This window comes from Euprymna scolopes, chromosome 25 (genome assembly GCF_053919585.1).
Source record: "Euprymna scolopes isolate OS-2025 chromosome 25, ASM5391958v1, whole genome shotgun sequence".
NCBI classification, from domain to species: domain Eukaryota; kingdom Metazoa; phylum Mollusca; class Cephalopoda; order Sepiida; family Sepiolidae; genus Euprymna; species Euprymna scolopes.
Genome location: NC_136506.1, coordinates 60,684,155 through 60,699,436, shown reverse-complemented (window position 1 = coordinate 60,699,436; position 15,282 = coordinate 60,684,155). Strand labels below are relative to the sequence as shown.

At 32.1% G+C, this 15,282-nt stretch overlaps 1 protein-coding gene across 4 annotated transcripts in view; it reads right to left on the bottom strand.

The window, feature by feature from the left end:
* The window catches only part of LOC145247378 (alsin-like), a 287,548-nt gene that overhangs the window by 134,493 nt on the left and 137,773 nt on the right, over positions 1-15,282 (bottom strand). For all 4 annotated transcript variants that reach the window (XM_080109061.1, XM_080109063.1, XM_080109060.1 and 1 more), the window contains 4 exons: positions 11,737-11,814; positions 4,883-5,031; positions 2,030-2,203; positions 316-436 (listed from right to left, as the gene is read on the bottom strand). In XM_080109061.1, the coding sequence (XP_079965187.1) occupies positions 316-436; positions 2,030-2,203; positions 4,883-5,031; positions 11,737-11,814 (522 nt within the window). The remainder of the gene's footprint in view (positions 1-315; positions 437-2,029; positions 2,204-4,882; positions 5,032-11,736; positions 11,815-15,282) is intronic.

Below are 15,282 nucleotides of genomic sequence, written 5' to 3'. Positions count from 1 at the left end.
AATTGTGTCACGTGTGGTGGACTTTGTTTATCAGTTTTAATTTAGCTTTTATCCCCATCTCACAAGAATTTACTTAAAGATATAAAAAATGCATGAAATATGAAACAGTTGATTAAATAAGGGCTTTACTTCAATCCTTGACAAAAAGAAAAAAATAAGGTCACTAAAATATTTTGAATAATATAAACTATAAAGATTTATTAATACAGATGAAACAATAAACTTTTATAATTAAAAAAATCAAAAATTTATTTTTTGTTCATAAGATTATTATTTTTTAATTGCATTATTAAAAAGCAAATCAAAAATTGTTACCATCGCAAGATATCTTGCAATTTTGTGATAATATTCTAGTGTCATCTTCCCTTCTGAATATGGCGGGATTTTTTCTAATTCTTCAAGCGTACTTGACATCATTCTCATCTTGGAAGGGGAACTGAGAAGAAAAGGAGAAACAAATTGTTTTAAAAATAAAAAAATAATAAATCCACAACAAATACTCGACTAGCTACAACAACTGTCAATAATTTTCCTTAACCTCTTTTTGTGTCTAAAACTAAGCAAAAAAAAATCCATGAGTAAAATTTCTTTTCTAGAACTCTCCATCTGTGGGCTGCTTCTCAGCTGACTATAACATGGTTGTTTTCAAATCTAATCAAATATGTTCTTGCTGAGTTCTCCTCTTAAATAATCAAACCCAAACCAAATTGTGCCATTACTGATCATCAAGGTATTGTCTACCCAACACTCATTAACCCTTATCCTCAAGTGGCACTTTGGCCTTGATAAATGGGGGACTTTCTATTAAAAAAAACAAAAAAAAAAAAAACAAATTGTCCAGCAATAAAGCAATAAGGATCTTCTGAGAATTATATTTAAAAATAATTTTATAGTTTATTTTTACTTATGGTCTAAAATAAAGTTAGAATGCTCTAATATATCTCAGATGTATAGTCGTACAATCATAGTTAATATTTGCTCAACAAAGATGGATGTTGAAGATGTGATATGGCACAAGAAGTGCCAAGGCACTTGGTTCACACATCCTTGAGCCAAACTTGACAATAAGATATAACAAGATTCTTCTATAACTGAAAAGTCATGCAAATAAAACTACCAGTCAGCTTCCCATGCTGAAACAATCAATCTGTCAAAGTTCCCTCAATATGACATCCTACGAAAGGGGTTGGTCACAGAAAGGGTGGCTTTTACTAACAGGCAATTCTTTTTCTTTCTTTCCAAATAGTGAGAGAAATGCAGTTCTGTACTGAAGCAGTCATTCTCTGTCAATTGCTATGTTAAGCAAAGAACTGATATACGATAAAATGAAGTGAATAAAATTTTAAGAAATAAAATTACATTTTATAAAAAAATGTCTTGTTCATTTTTTATAAAGCTATTTCATTTTTCAGCTGCAGAATTTAACAATTTCTTGTTCCTCAATTCAAAACTGAAAATACTGAAAAGAATTAATGCTAACAGACATCCTATCATTTGGACTCATGATGCAAAAATAAACTAGACTGGAATTCCCTCCCAGTTTCTTGCTTACCTGAATGCAGAAGTTTAAATGTAAACAGACATCTTGCTACTCAACTCTCCACAATCCTCTGTTAGACATGATCCCAATTATTAATAGCCCCTTCTGTCTAAGTGACAATATGCCTTGTTTGGGAAAAAAAGAAAGTCTTGTGGATTTGAATCACAATATGTGATTATGGTCAGAACAAATGTGACTTTTGTGGTCTCACAATAATGTCAAGATCGTTATTGGATAGAGTCACAATGGTGCTCAAAAATTCCATGCAAAAATACTACAAATAAAATGAAATAATTTTAGAATGTTGTGGCTCCATTTGATTTGTGCATTTTATCACATTTCAATCATTTATGGGCCATTTAATGTCCACATACAATACTTATTGAAAGTGATTCATTGGGCACAGATGGCCTTTTAACATATAAGTCATTGAAAGGGTTCATATTAATATTTTGACCATAAAATCTTATTGAAGGCGGCTCAACTTACTTGAATTCTCGATCAGTCAGTGTCTTTTTGCCTCTGCTAATCAACACAGCCACTGATTCCCAGGCTTTACCAGTGTCGACTTTGCCTTCACCTGTGTAACCAAACATGGCCTTGCAATGGCTGAAAATGTCCTCCCATTTACGATCAGCAGCCACAGATAACAAACCATATGTTCTGGAAAACAAACAGTTAACAAACATTAATTCAATGCCTACTAGTCTCTTCATTAACTACATTTTGAGGAAAATATTGGTAAAACACAATGTAAAAAAATGCATGCAAATAATATCTTAAAACTATATATTTAAAATTATCAGGACCTATGTACCAGCATTGCACAATAGAAATATGCTCTCCACTGCAAAAAAAAACAAAACAAAAAAACAAAAACAACAATTAAAAAAAAAGTTTGTTTTATTCCGTTCAATAAACTTTCGTATTTTTCTTTTGGCATAAAAAAATGCAAATATTTAGGAGTTAACCTCTTTGATTTAGTTATGACAAAGATGTCGTTATTTTTATGTTTTTAGGAAAATTCTTAATATAAAAGTCACAAGTATCTGGGAACTAAATTCTTCAATACATAAATACATATGCAATGCGTCGTTTTGAAAGATCTCAGCGGGCTAAGATCACAGTGTAATATCTGTTCTGATGCTACACTTCACCTTTTCCATGCTCGGTCATTGAAGGAGAAATCTTTCATGACTGAGACAATTTTAATTTTTATTCCTATCCAGGGTGCCCCTTTTTGGGGAGCTGGATTTTCCCCACATTAAAAACCAACCTTGTGTCTAACTCTGCTCTTGTGGGGAGGCAAGTAAATAGGAACATCACGCAGTCGGGTTTAATGGTATAAGAACTCAGTTTTACTGATGTTTTAATAAAGAGGTTGTCATTGACGAAGACTTCATCATTGTTGTTTTCTTTTATGTTTTTAGGAAAAATCTTAATATAAAAGTCGAAAGCTAAACACTTCAATATATAAGTACATATGAAATGCGTAGTTTTGAAACATTGCCATTGTGCATGCAGTGTGTTTTATGGTAAAAGAACTCAGATTTGTTGATGTTTTAACAAAGGCATAGGTGTTGTCATTGGAGACATCAGCGTTGTTTTGTTTTAGAAAAACCCCAATACAAAAGTTACATATATTTGGGAGGTAAACTCTTCAATATATATATAAATACATATGAAATGTGTAATCTGGAAACATCACCAATTTACATGCAGTGTGTCTCATGGTAAAAAAACTCTGATTTGTTGATGTTTTGACAAAGGCGTTGTTGTCATCGACAAAGAAGTCAACGTTTTTTTTTTCTGTGTTTAGGAAAAGATGAATGAGAGCCTTATAGTGTATAGCATATTTAAAAATTTGTAATAGAAAGCAAGTAAATGGGTTATTTTAAGTTCTTTTAATGATTTTCTCTCTCTTGTATTGTTCTATCTTATCTATGCATTAAATAAACTTGAATCTGAGCCCCAAAATATGTCTCTTACTGACGCATATTTTAATGTTAGTAGCATTCCTTTATAAAGTGGATTACTGGATTCTGGAATATGAGAATTATCAGAGCGCAGCCAAGAAGAATGGACAGAATTTGGGGAGGGAGACTTTATTATTTATGAATCAGATATTGAAAAAATTATGCTGTCTATGTATCTATGATCCAGTTACGAGAGGTGTAATCACAGTATCTATGGAACATGCAGAATTTATGCCAGTGATAACTGGTAGCAGTGGTAGGACTAAATATTTAGAGAGAAAAATAAGGACTACTGTGATAGTGTTGCTAGGGACTACTTCCTCTAAAGATGTTGCGATTGTGATGGTGTTGCTAGGGACTACTTCCTCTAAAGATGTTGCGATTGCAATGTAGCATTTTATTATCATGTCTTAATTTGTCTATAATGGTGTGCAAATTTACCTTACCTGAGGCTATTAGGCTAGATGTATTGAATTTGTATGTGGCATCTGTTGTTGCAAACCTACAATACTTTGGTCCGGAGAGGACTTTCTGCAGTCATTTATAATATAAATCTCATTTGTCTGTTTAAATGTATGTATGTATGTTTGTATGTCTTGCAAAAGCTTTTGACAGAGGTGACGGATTTTCACAAGATCGGTATCATTTTGAAGTTTAGACAACAAATATCGAAAAATTGGCTAAAAATATTAATTCCTTAACCCTCAACTGGACACTCTTCTACAGGGAGGGGTAGCAAAAAATCATTCCTTCATGATAATTTAGTCAAACATGCATGCACAAAAAAGTTCTTTCTTGAATTAGTTTAAATATTAAAAAAAAGGCCTAATTTCACTCACGTGCTCATAGACCAGTCGTTATAGGAGCAGTCTCATTATCTTAAGATTGCACTTTGAGCCAAGATATCAGATATATTTCTTTTTTCGATTTTTTAAGTTTTACTATTGAAAAAGGGTTATTTATTCCATTTTTTGTTTTTTTTAATTGTTCCATCACGTTCACTGTTTTTTTTGTTTTGTTTTTCCAATTTTTTTAAAGAAGTTTTAACATCGTTCACTTATTCTTTGTTTTGCATCAGGTTCGCTGTTTTTTTATTATATAATATTTAAACAGGGTTATTACGTTCGCTTATTATTTATTTTCCATTTTGTTTTGATTTACCCCCCCCCCCCCACCACCTCACCACACCCAGGCAACGCCGAGTACCTCTGCTAGTTTTATCATATAGAAGATGTTATCCACTAGGATAATCCCAAGTCTAAAAGTATTGCATAATAAAAACATTAACATTTTTGTTTTGTTTATTTGATTTAAGGCTCCAAAATTTTGGTTTTCCCAAATATAAAAATAAATGATGAGCCCTTACTTTGATTGAATTCCACACACATGTCCTGTTTTCTTGAGACTGTCTTGAGCGATTCCTTTGTGAAAAGTGCCATTTACTTTTAACCCTTCATTCCAAGAACCACTGAAATGACCTTCAATGCGGTCACCGTTTGGAAGGTGCAGCGTACCCTACAAAGGAAAACATTAAATGATTAAGGATTAAAATTCTGTAAAAATATTAAATATAAAATAAGCACTTAACAGAGTGAACAATAAAAATTAATTTCTAAAGATTCTATTTAAAATAAAATTAAATCCATCTTAACAGAGTGAACAATAAAGGGTCACAAAAATGGCCATCAACAAAAATTAACTCATGAACATTTTCAAGCTTTCTTTTTACCTACAGATTTATTGCATAAAAAACAAAAAAAAATTATATATATATGAAAGGAATTTAAAATTTTGCAAATTATGACTTACGACATTTATCATTCAAACAAGGAATACAAAATAAAGATAAGTATTTCCTTATTCCATAGAGTTTCAAAGAATGCCTCTTATCCTCAAAGGAAAAACAGTTAGCAAAATAACTTTTATATAGACTAGCTACAATTTTGATGATGAGCACACAATTTTAAAGCTTCAAAGTATGAAAGAACTACTATTCCAAAGATTATATAGATAATATATAAATATCCATAAATTCATGTATGAAGATGTATTTAGACAGTAACAAAATCCAAACAGTAAATTTGGTTGAAACTTGAATCCATAAATCCAATGGTCGTATGTATATATGCAGACTTGCAATATTCAGATTGTGTAGATTTATAGTTCCTACTTGAAAATCTTGCAGTGTAGAAATTATAGTTTCAAGAGGGTTTAATGAATTTAGTTTGAGGTTAAAGAGATAACATTGGCATTAATATTGTGAGGTAAATAGTATCTAGAGAGCTTCTTTTCATGACCAGCAGTTGAAATGTGATCCAAGGAAGATGGATGCTTGTGAGGGGTGGAGAGTGTGTTAAGAATGAGGTTATCTAGGATAGGTCACTAAGTGAAAATCTTAAAGATGGGCATGACTGGGAGAGGTGGGGAGAGAGGGGATTTGAGTATCAAATTACTGAGGTTAATAAAATTGTATTTAATGTAAATAGATGCAGAAGTACATATGATCATATATTCACAGCTAGATTATCAGGTACAGATTTTAAATAAGAGGAATTAGAGGTTTTATTTGTAAAATATGTTCAGAAATGGACTTGGGGGGAGGATCAAAATTACATCAGTTGGAGGACAGAGTTCATTACAAAGTTAAGGCAATTAATAGAAATCTATTATAGGAAGTTATATTTTGTTAAGACATTAAATTGAATTATGGAAATAAATTAATGTGTGTAAATATCTTATATAGCTAATATATAATAATATAGTTTATGAAAGTTTAATTTGTATGCTATCTTAGGATCAAAATTCTGGTTCAAATAGGATGATTTTTAAAACAACTGTTAGAGGTGATTAGCAATTCAGAATCTATTTTAGTTGCTAGCAGGAAGGAATAAACAGATTTTGTTGATCAATACCAAATAAAATGCCTTAAAAATTTATTATACACAAGTTAAAGAAAGGCCTGATAGAGGCAAAATAAGAATGTCTTGGGTAAGCATAAATCCTATATATTTGGGTTGCAGTATATTGAGTCAATCAATTAAAGGGTATGAGTTTGGTGAAAAGTAATAATTGGGATTATTTTCCAATATCTAAAGGGAAAGAATGGGGGACAAGGGGATAGATGGGGGAAGTAATCTAAAGTAAAATCAGACATCTTTTAAAGAAATATGTTTATTTAAAAAATATGGGCTTGAAAGAGGTTTATCAGTTTGGATTATCTATGAAGTTAGTATAAGAATACAATGGCTATTTTCAAGAGGATTAGCACTTAATGGTCATGAGTTTTCTATAAGATGGATTGTTAAGCTATTATCAATAATTGATACATTTTTAAATTTAGGGGATGAAGGGATTTCAAAGTAATTTCGAGCTGGTTATATTTGAATTTTTTCGTGTGTTTACAATGTAAAAATTAGTTCATTTTTTGTGTTGATAATATTTTTATTCTGAAAGGAAGCAATTATCCTTACTGCTTCTGATATGCAAAGGTGACAGGATTTAGAACCTGGTGTATATGATTTTGACTTCTTAAGTATAATTTTATAGAAAAAAGGTGTGTTTTAAAATCTAATGATTTTAATTAAGGTCATTGCAGATGTTCCTTTCTTTTATCATGGTTGTCATTATTACAAGAATGCACATGGTTTGATATGTATAATTTTATTAGGAATGAAGTCACATCAATGTAGGTAGAGGTTTAAGGGGTGTCTGCATTCTATTGTTATTGTAATTACTTCTATTAAGGTTAGGCAGAAGGCAACTTATTAAGTTAGATTAGTTCAAATTATTTTGAGTTTGGATTGCGGGTGTGGGAATTGTAGAATAAGTATTGGGGAGGGATTTGTAGGTGAGTGTAGAAATTACTAGTGTGAATATTATTGGGTGGACCATTTGTTAGATGTGAATTATGAATATTTATTTGAGGAGGGATTAGAATAGGTGACTGAATACTTGGACCAAGTAGAAAGGTGTTTCGTTGTAATTCAATTATTGTGGATGAATAAATTACATTCTTGTGGATGCAATCATTAAGCGAACATTCTTGTTTATCTTAGCAAATTGCAATTGGTATTGTTTGAGCTGCTTTAATTTTCTTATTTGATGTGATTATTGTTTGGGCTAAATTCAGCATTGTGAAGTATGAGATTTTAATTGAATTTTTATTTAAAATAGTACTATATCTGTTATATATTAAATAATATACAAACAATTTTATTGTTATATCAAAGCATGGAATGCATGAGGTGTTCTAGCCAATATTATAGTTTAATTAAAATAAAATTTTTTTTAAATTATTACATTTTAAAAGATAATCTGAAAACAATTATTAGAACGAGTACTAAATGGTGGTTTAAAGCATGTGTTAAAATTGAGATACAAGATAAAGTGATTGGAGAAAAAATCAAACAGTTTGAAAATCTTAATTAGAATGTTTAAAATAGAACTGAGAAAGGTTCCAACAGAATTCACAAAGAAAACAAACTTCTCTTTTTTATGGAAATGGCTCAAAACAAGGCACAAAACAGCTTGATATAAGAAGTTAAAAAAATACCTACTACTTCAAAGTCAAAAACCAGTCAACATAAATGGGAGATAAATTTCGACTTAGAAACAGCAATTCTCACCCCTTTGTCAGAAACCACTTATGAAATATGAGGACTAAAGAACAAAATAAGGGAAGCAAGAGTTACAACTTTGCTGAAAAATGTTCACTTTCTACTCTCCTTCTTTTAAACTTAATGAATATTCTCCAGATGCAGTAAAATTTAGTAAACCCGTTTTTTCAGATTACAAGTTGGATTTGCTTTTGATATTTCAAAGTATATATTCTGATCAACCCTAAATGTGTTTTGAGATAAAGAAATCTCTTATGAAATATCAGAATATTGGACATCAACCAATGATAAGTCAGGGAAAATCAATACACAGAGGAGATCAACCAATGATAAGTCAGGGAAAATATACACGGAGCAGCAAGAAAGCTTGAATCAATCTGTTCAATGCCATTGAAATCCATGCTACTATTGATAATGAATATTTGTAGTTGACTACTAACATATAGATTCAGTTTGTTTATTAGTAAGAGCAAAGCAAGAGAGAGAAAAAGAATTACCTCTTAGATTTAACAATTATTGCTTGACCTGTAGTTTGTATAAATATCTTAATATTTTATGTCACTAACCAAGTTTAGTCAAATTAGTACAAGCATATTCACATTTGATTTTAATAAACCTATTGTTACAAATGTCCAACAAACTTTGCTCCACTTTTAAAGAGTAACTATCAACAATATTGTGCATGAATCAAACAAGTTCCCTAGTCACATGACATAAGTTAGTTGTGGCTTCTGATTGATGTGATTGGATGCATGTTGTTTAGCACTCACCTAAAATGGATAATATATCCATGACATTTGGATACCATTGCCATTATATGTGATTATTGTGACTACATTTACAACTTATATGTTTAAGGTTACATTTACATTTTGTATATTGTTAAAGCCAGATTTCATGTGAAGTTTGCTGTTTCTGAAAAACTCATTTACTGGTGGATGAAATTGGCATTAAAATCTATACCAATCAGACCATATATCAGCCAACGAGAACAAAGCAATTTCCTCTTTCCAAATAAACTTGTTCTTAGATAAAAAATGTTGTCCTTGTCTTTATGTTATGGAATTCACGACATGAATAGCACGAGTAACACGGTGCTGGGTTGAACCCAGCTTACTTGTGTCAGGGTTAGGGTTACTTGTGTCAAGTAGGTGCAGAAAGATCAAGGGGTGACACATAAAACTCGATGACTTCTGTTGACAGAGCAATGCACCTGTGTTGTGAGACAGATCAGTGAGTGTATTTTGAGTGCAAGTGATTAACAGGAATTATCATCAAACATACACCCATATAAACATATAAACAGAAATGCACATGGGTTTTTTTTTTAGTTAGATTCGGGCGTAGAAGAGAGTAGACAATCGATTGGAGATGAACTTCATAGAACAGAAGTGTCAGAGGAAAGATGCGTCAACGGAAACGCAAAAAAGCTTGAGTCAACAATGCAAGGATGAAATAAAGAGATCCTTGCCAGAAAAATCGGCATCGTGTTTTCGTCTTAGATGTTCTTTACAACTCATCGATCAGTGACGGGAAGGAATCGATCCCAGAAGACCAAGATAACAGAAAAAAGGTATGGTGAACTTTATCGCATATATATTCACATGCATACACACATACAAACATACACAGAATAAAAAACTATACACAACTTAAAGGTCCTTAAAAGGAGCTTAATTGCATGTATGCACACCCAACTATATAAATGTATATAAACTGTATATAAGACTTGTGTATATAATTGAATGGGGAAGATGCACACGGCAAGTTTGAAAAAACAAATCACAATATATTTACTAGACGATTTAAAAAAGCCATAGGAACACACTCACACGTTAGAGTAAGACGCACATAGCCATAGTCACATAGATATTGTTATATAGCTACTTTATATAAAAAGGAGATACACAACACATCACGCTTACAAATCTCTTGTTAAATATGGTAAATATATTTGGTAATTCTAGTTTTTTTTTGTTTTTGAACTCAAGAAATACAAAGTTGATAACATTCTTAACAATTGATTTGCTAATGAAACACAAAGGATATCACAATCTTTTGAAAATACTGAAAAGTTTTCCAGAAGGAACACAATGTTTAAACAAGATCATTATCCTTTTCATCATTTTAAACTTTAATATCATTCTTCTGCCAGAAAGAAATGTATGAACATCATAAGTACATCATGCATATAATTATTACTTAATTCTAAGAGGTCATATTCAATACGTGTTCAGAGAAAATGCAAACCAGTTTATTTTTAATCATTAACAGTTTATGTGATTTAAAGATAGACTGTTTATGTGTAACACAGGCCACAGGCCAACCTCTTGTTATAAAGATTTAATGTTAACAGTGTTTCCACATAAGTTTAGATAAAACAGAAAAGTGGAAAATTCTATTTGATGCTAAAAGATTAGAATTAAGATATGACGCCACAGACAAAAAGTCAAGTGACATATAAGCTGAAAAATCTTGTTTCTTAACCATAAAATAGTGCAATTGTACAGTTTCTCCTTATCCCAATGGGGAAGACTTATAAGGTATTGGGTAACATCAAGGTATACATATATACTGGAAGTTTTAATATCTTTTTTTTTTATGGAAATTGCTTCAGACAAGGCATGAAGCCACTTGATGCATAGAGATAAAAAAAAAACACTACTTCAAGATCAAAAACAAGCCAACGATTAATCTTGGATAGGTTCCAATCCAGAAAATTCACAACTGCTACTATTAAAAAGATAAAAATTATAAATGACTGCTGTTAACAAGAACAAAAAAAGTGAAGGGAGAATGAACTACTACTATGTGTTATCTTGCACAACCTTTGGATGATTTGCTTATGATCAAAGAATTTTTCCATCATAGTTCTACAGTACTATTGATCTGTGGAGCTCATTTTAGTGGATTATGTACCTCTTATGATAGGATCCATGAAGCCCTTAATGTGAAGCAGTTAATCTATCATAACAAGTCTGTAAACCACCCCATTTATGTGAAGCTGTCAATTTTCTATTATGCATCTGTGAAACTCCTTGATGAGAAGATGTGAACTCTCTCAGAACCTTTAGTAATGAATTTGTATATTGCTTATTGTTGTTGAGAAAGTACTGATATCCCTGTCTTTATACAATTAACTATTCCAAGTGGCATATCAAAGATGACAATACTAGCTCAAGGAGTACAACTACTATTCTCTGTATACAATACAAGTTTGTTACCTAACTTGTAACTACTTATTGCATCACTTCATATACTTTGCTGGTTGTATTTAAAAAAAAAAAGATGTTTCTTCCCTAGTGACCATTTCAATGAGTATACCTACTAGTTTTTCTCTTTTCATAATTGGAAGCTGGTTTGAGATGAATGAATTAATATACAAATGATTATTCATAATATTACTTTAATTTTGCAAACCATCATTTCTGACCGGAGTAGTTAGTTGCATCAAAGAATTTCTACTAAGTACCAACTGACTACTTCAAAATGCTTTTCTCTTCAAACATGTAATCTTGCTTGACCAATCAGACAACTTTACTATATAACATGTACAGTTTTGAACAGGTGAAAATCTCATCTAACAATTCTGTTATAAACTTACCTTGCCATTTAATTGGGTGATTCCAGAAAATTCTCCTTCATAACAGCTGTCATCATCTGTCAACATCAAACCAAATCCCTAAATTTTTTTAAAAAATTAAAAAGTTAAAAGTAAAAACTTATTTTGAAGGAAGAAGAAAAATGATTAAGAAGAAAAGAAAAAAAGAGATTTGTGAGAGAGAATGAACAGCAATAAATGAAAATATTTACAATTCTGTTAAAAAGGTGGGTTTTAATCTAATTCCTATCAACAATGGGTAACAACTTATCTGACATAGTTTTTTTTGTTACAGACATACACATAACCTTTATTATAATACAACATATAAAGTTAGAAAAAACTTTAAATTAGAATTTTGTTTGCAAGATCAGAAACCATGAGGTGCCAGGTATGTCATGGTGGGGATCATACTTTTCTCAATGTATAAGTGAATATAATTATAAATGTGAACTTAAAACTGGATTGAACTCCATTAAATGTAGAACATGCAATAAATGGTGCCATCAACCTGGCAATGCTACATGTAGCAGATGTAACTAGCTTCATTTGCAGCACATGTCAAAATGTGTATTCTATGGAAAGAGAAATTGCAGGTGTCAAAAAGTCATTAAATTCACCTATTTAGCTAGTTCATATGGGAATTGTCATGTGCTGACTAATAACTGACATTTATTCAGCGATACTCATTGTAAAATCTCCTTGCTAGTGTCTTTGATGGTGAGCATTGTTCATGTGAATGCGGTAGGATGATTAGTTGTAGCTGATGCTGTTGATAACAGTGTTTCGGATCATTGCATTTTATACACTGAATTCTACTGGTGAGATGGTTTCCTTTTTTTGGTAATTAGAGGTATAACTTGTGAGTTCGAAGTGGATAGTTTTGATGAATGATTGGTGATTGGAATGCTATCCTTGATCCCAAGATGGATAAGGTTGAAGAAAGTAGCGTGTTAGGTGTAATAGCAGTCTGTCTGACCTGATGGCTTTGTGCACTCTTGTTGACAGATTTCATCTGGATCACCTGGGGTGGCAGATGTCGACATGGACTAATGTATTTTCCCATCCAAGTACTCAGATCAAATGTTAGGAGTAACGTAGATTTCCTATCTTGCCTCACATTCCACACACCACAATACAGGTTAGCAAAGAAGTAATCACATTGCTGAATAAAAACGGCCAGCAAGGTAGAGGAAGAACCAGATGCCTATAACTTGTTAAATACAGAGTTAAAAATTGTGGCAAGAGTTCTTGTGAATTATTTGTAGGTTGCTGTCTGCAACTTGATCATATCAGATCAGAATTATGCTCTGAAAGGGAGATCTATTTAAAACAATTTGCATCTGATCTGCACAATCATAGAGGGAACAGAAGCTAATACTGAGGCCATGATAACCAATTTAGATCAGTCCAAGGCTTTCGATAGTCGACCGTCACTTCCTGAAATCTATTTGAGGCTGCTTGTTTAAATCTGGACTTCTGCAAGTGAGTTTTGATTCTGTATCATCTGTTGACGGTAACAGTGCAGGTAAATGGGAAGCTTTCAGATTTGGTCATGGTTTCTCGATCAGTGTGTCACTGTTGCTCTATGCTCCAGTGTTTGAGCTTGTCTTTTGCAAATTAAGAGGCGGGGCAGTAACACCAGTCCCGTGCGGAATTGTCCTTCCTGGAAGAGCACGTGTCAGGGTTTCTACGTTTGCCAATGGCATCACTGTTTGTATGTCGAGCCATACTGACATTGTCATCAAAACAATGGGCTGTTTTCAACTGTATCAAGTCCTGCAATTGGGAGCCTAGAGTGGAAAGTCCACACTTCCAGGTAATTTCAACTGGTCTGACAGCATGGTTTAGACTCTTGGCATTTGGTTCAAACCGAGTCTACTATTAGATAAGAATTGGAAAGAATCATTTGTGGGGACTTGGATTCAAACTTAAAACTTAGTTAAAAAAAACTCTTAGCTCGTGGGCTAGTCTCACTTTGTTTTCTTGGTACTAAAAAATGCCCACTTCCTATATTTATTTTATCCCTTGACTACCCTCAAATGTTGTTTCTATCGTGGAGAACACCATTTATCCCCATATTCCATCCTGATCTTTTTATTTTTTTCATGCTCCCACTCCCATTTAGAGATCAGTCTGCTTAGTTTTAGTTGACCCAAATAGTGGACGGTCTGACACTTAACAATAGGTTAGGAGGGCCTTACTAACATGCCCCATTAACATTTTGTTTAGTTTGTTATTTTTCATTTTTTGGGGTGTTTGTAGATTTCCAACTCCCCAGCATTCATCACTTTTGTACATACTTTCATTTATAAATAAAATCACAATAAAACAATTGGGCATCTTTTAAGTAGGGTTAACTCTATAGAGCCAATGTGCTACTTTGATGAAAGTATCTAGCTAAGAGTTTTGTTGTCAAAAAGAATGACAATAGACTCCCCCATCACTTAAAATAAAACAGGACATAATGCCTAAGTTGAATAGAAATTTTTGAATTTTTATTTGACTAAATAAATTGGCCTTTTGGCTAAGAGCAAAGTGTAGTCTCTGTTCTGATATTTTTTTTCCTTGAATGTTGAAAGAGAAATCCTTATAGATTGAAGCTGTTTTAATTTTTGTCTCAGTCTAGAGTGCCCCATTTTGGGAAACTGGATTTCTCCACATTAAAAACTGACCTTGCGTCTAATTCTGCCCTTGTGAGGAGGAAAATAAATAGGAACATCCAGATGCAAATAAAGTGATTTTAATCAGTTTTGTTTGTTTTATATCAAGTATATAAATCCTACAGGATTTGAGTTTGGCAAAGTTGACAAACATATCTATGAGGCTAATCGTGCACACTGAAAAAAAGGCTAAGAGAAAAAAAAAAGAAAGGGAGAAAAAATCCAAGAAACATAGAAAAAAAAGATACTTCTGCATTTAACAACCCATTTTTCTGTAATTTTACCTTGGCAGCTTATGTGAACCGCCAATATATGCCAAGTCCTGATCAAATTTAAAATGTTAAAAAAAAAACAATTATTTTATAGTAATTTCAATGAAACATTTATTTATTTTTTAACAACCAATGAAAAATTTTTTTTTTGAAAACATAGCAATAAATGAAAAAATTTTTTGTGAGAAAAGTTTTTGAAAACATTTTTTATTGTATTTTTTGTATGTTTTTAGAGAAAGTCAAATGGAGCTCCCCAACTTTCTGCGATATGATTTATAATAGAAAAAAAAAAAAGGATTTTTTTCGTATTTTTGTCTCTATATAAATTCTAATAACAATCAAATAACTCTTGGCTGGTTCCGTATTCTTTCTTGTTGTGTTCTTTGCCTCTTTCCACATGATTTATAGTAGCCTTTGTCGTAGAGTTGATGTAATTAGGAATCACTGTTAAATAATGGAACTCTTCTGATTCTAATTTTCTTTTGGCTTTCCAACAGTTGGTTATGACTGTGGTCCCCGGTAGAATGGATTATGAGACGGGTTGGGGTTTCAGCATTACAGTTTGGTACTGCCACCAGGAAACCCATCTTCTCAGTGGGGTGATATCCTCCGAA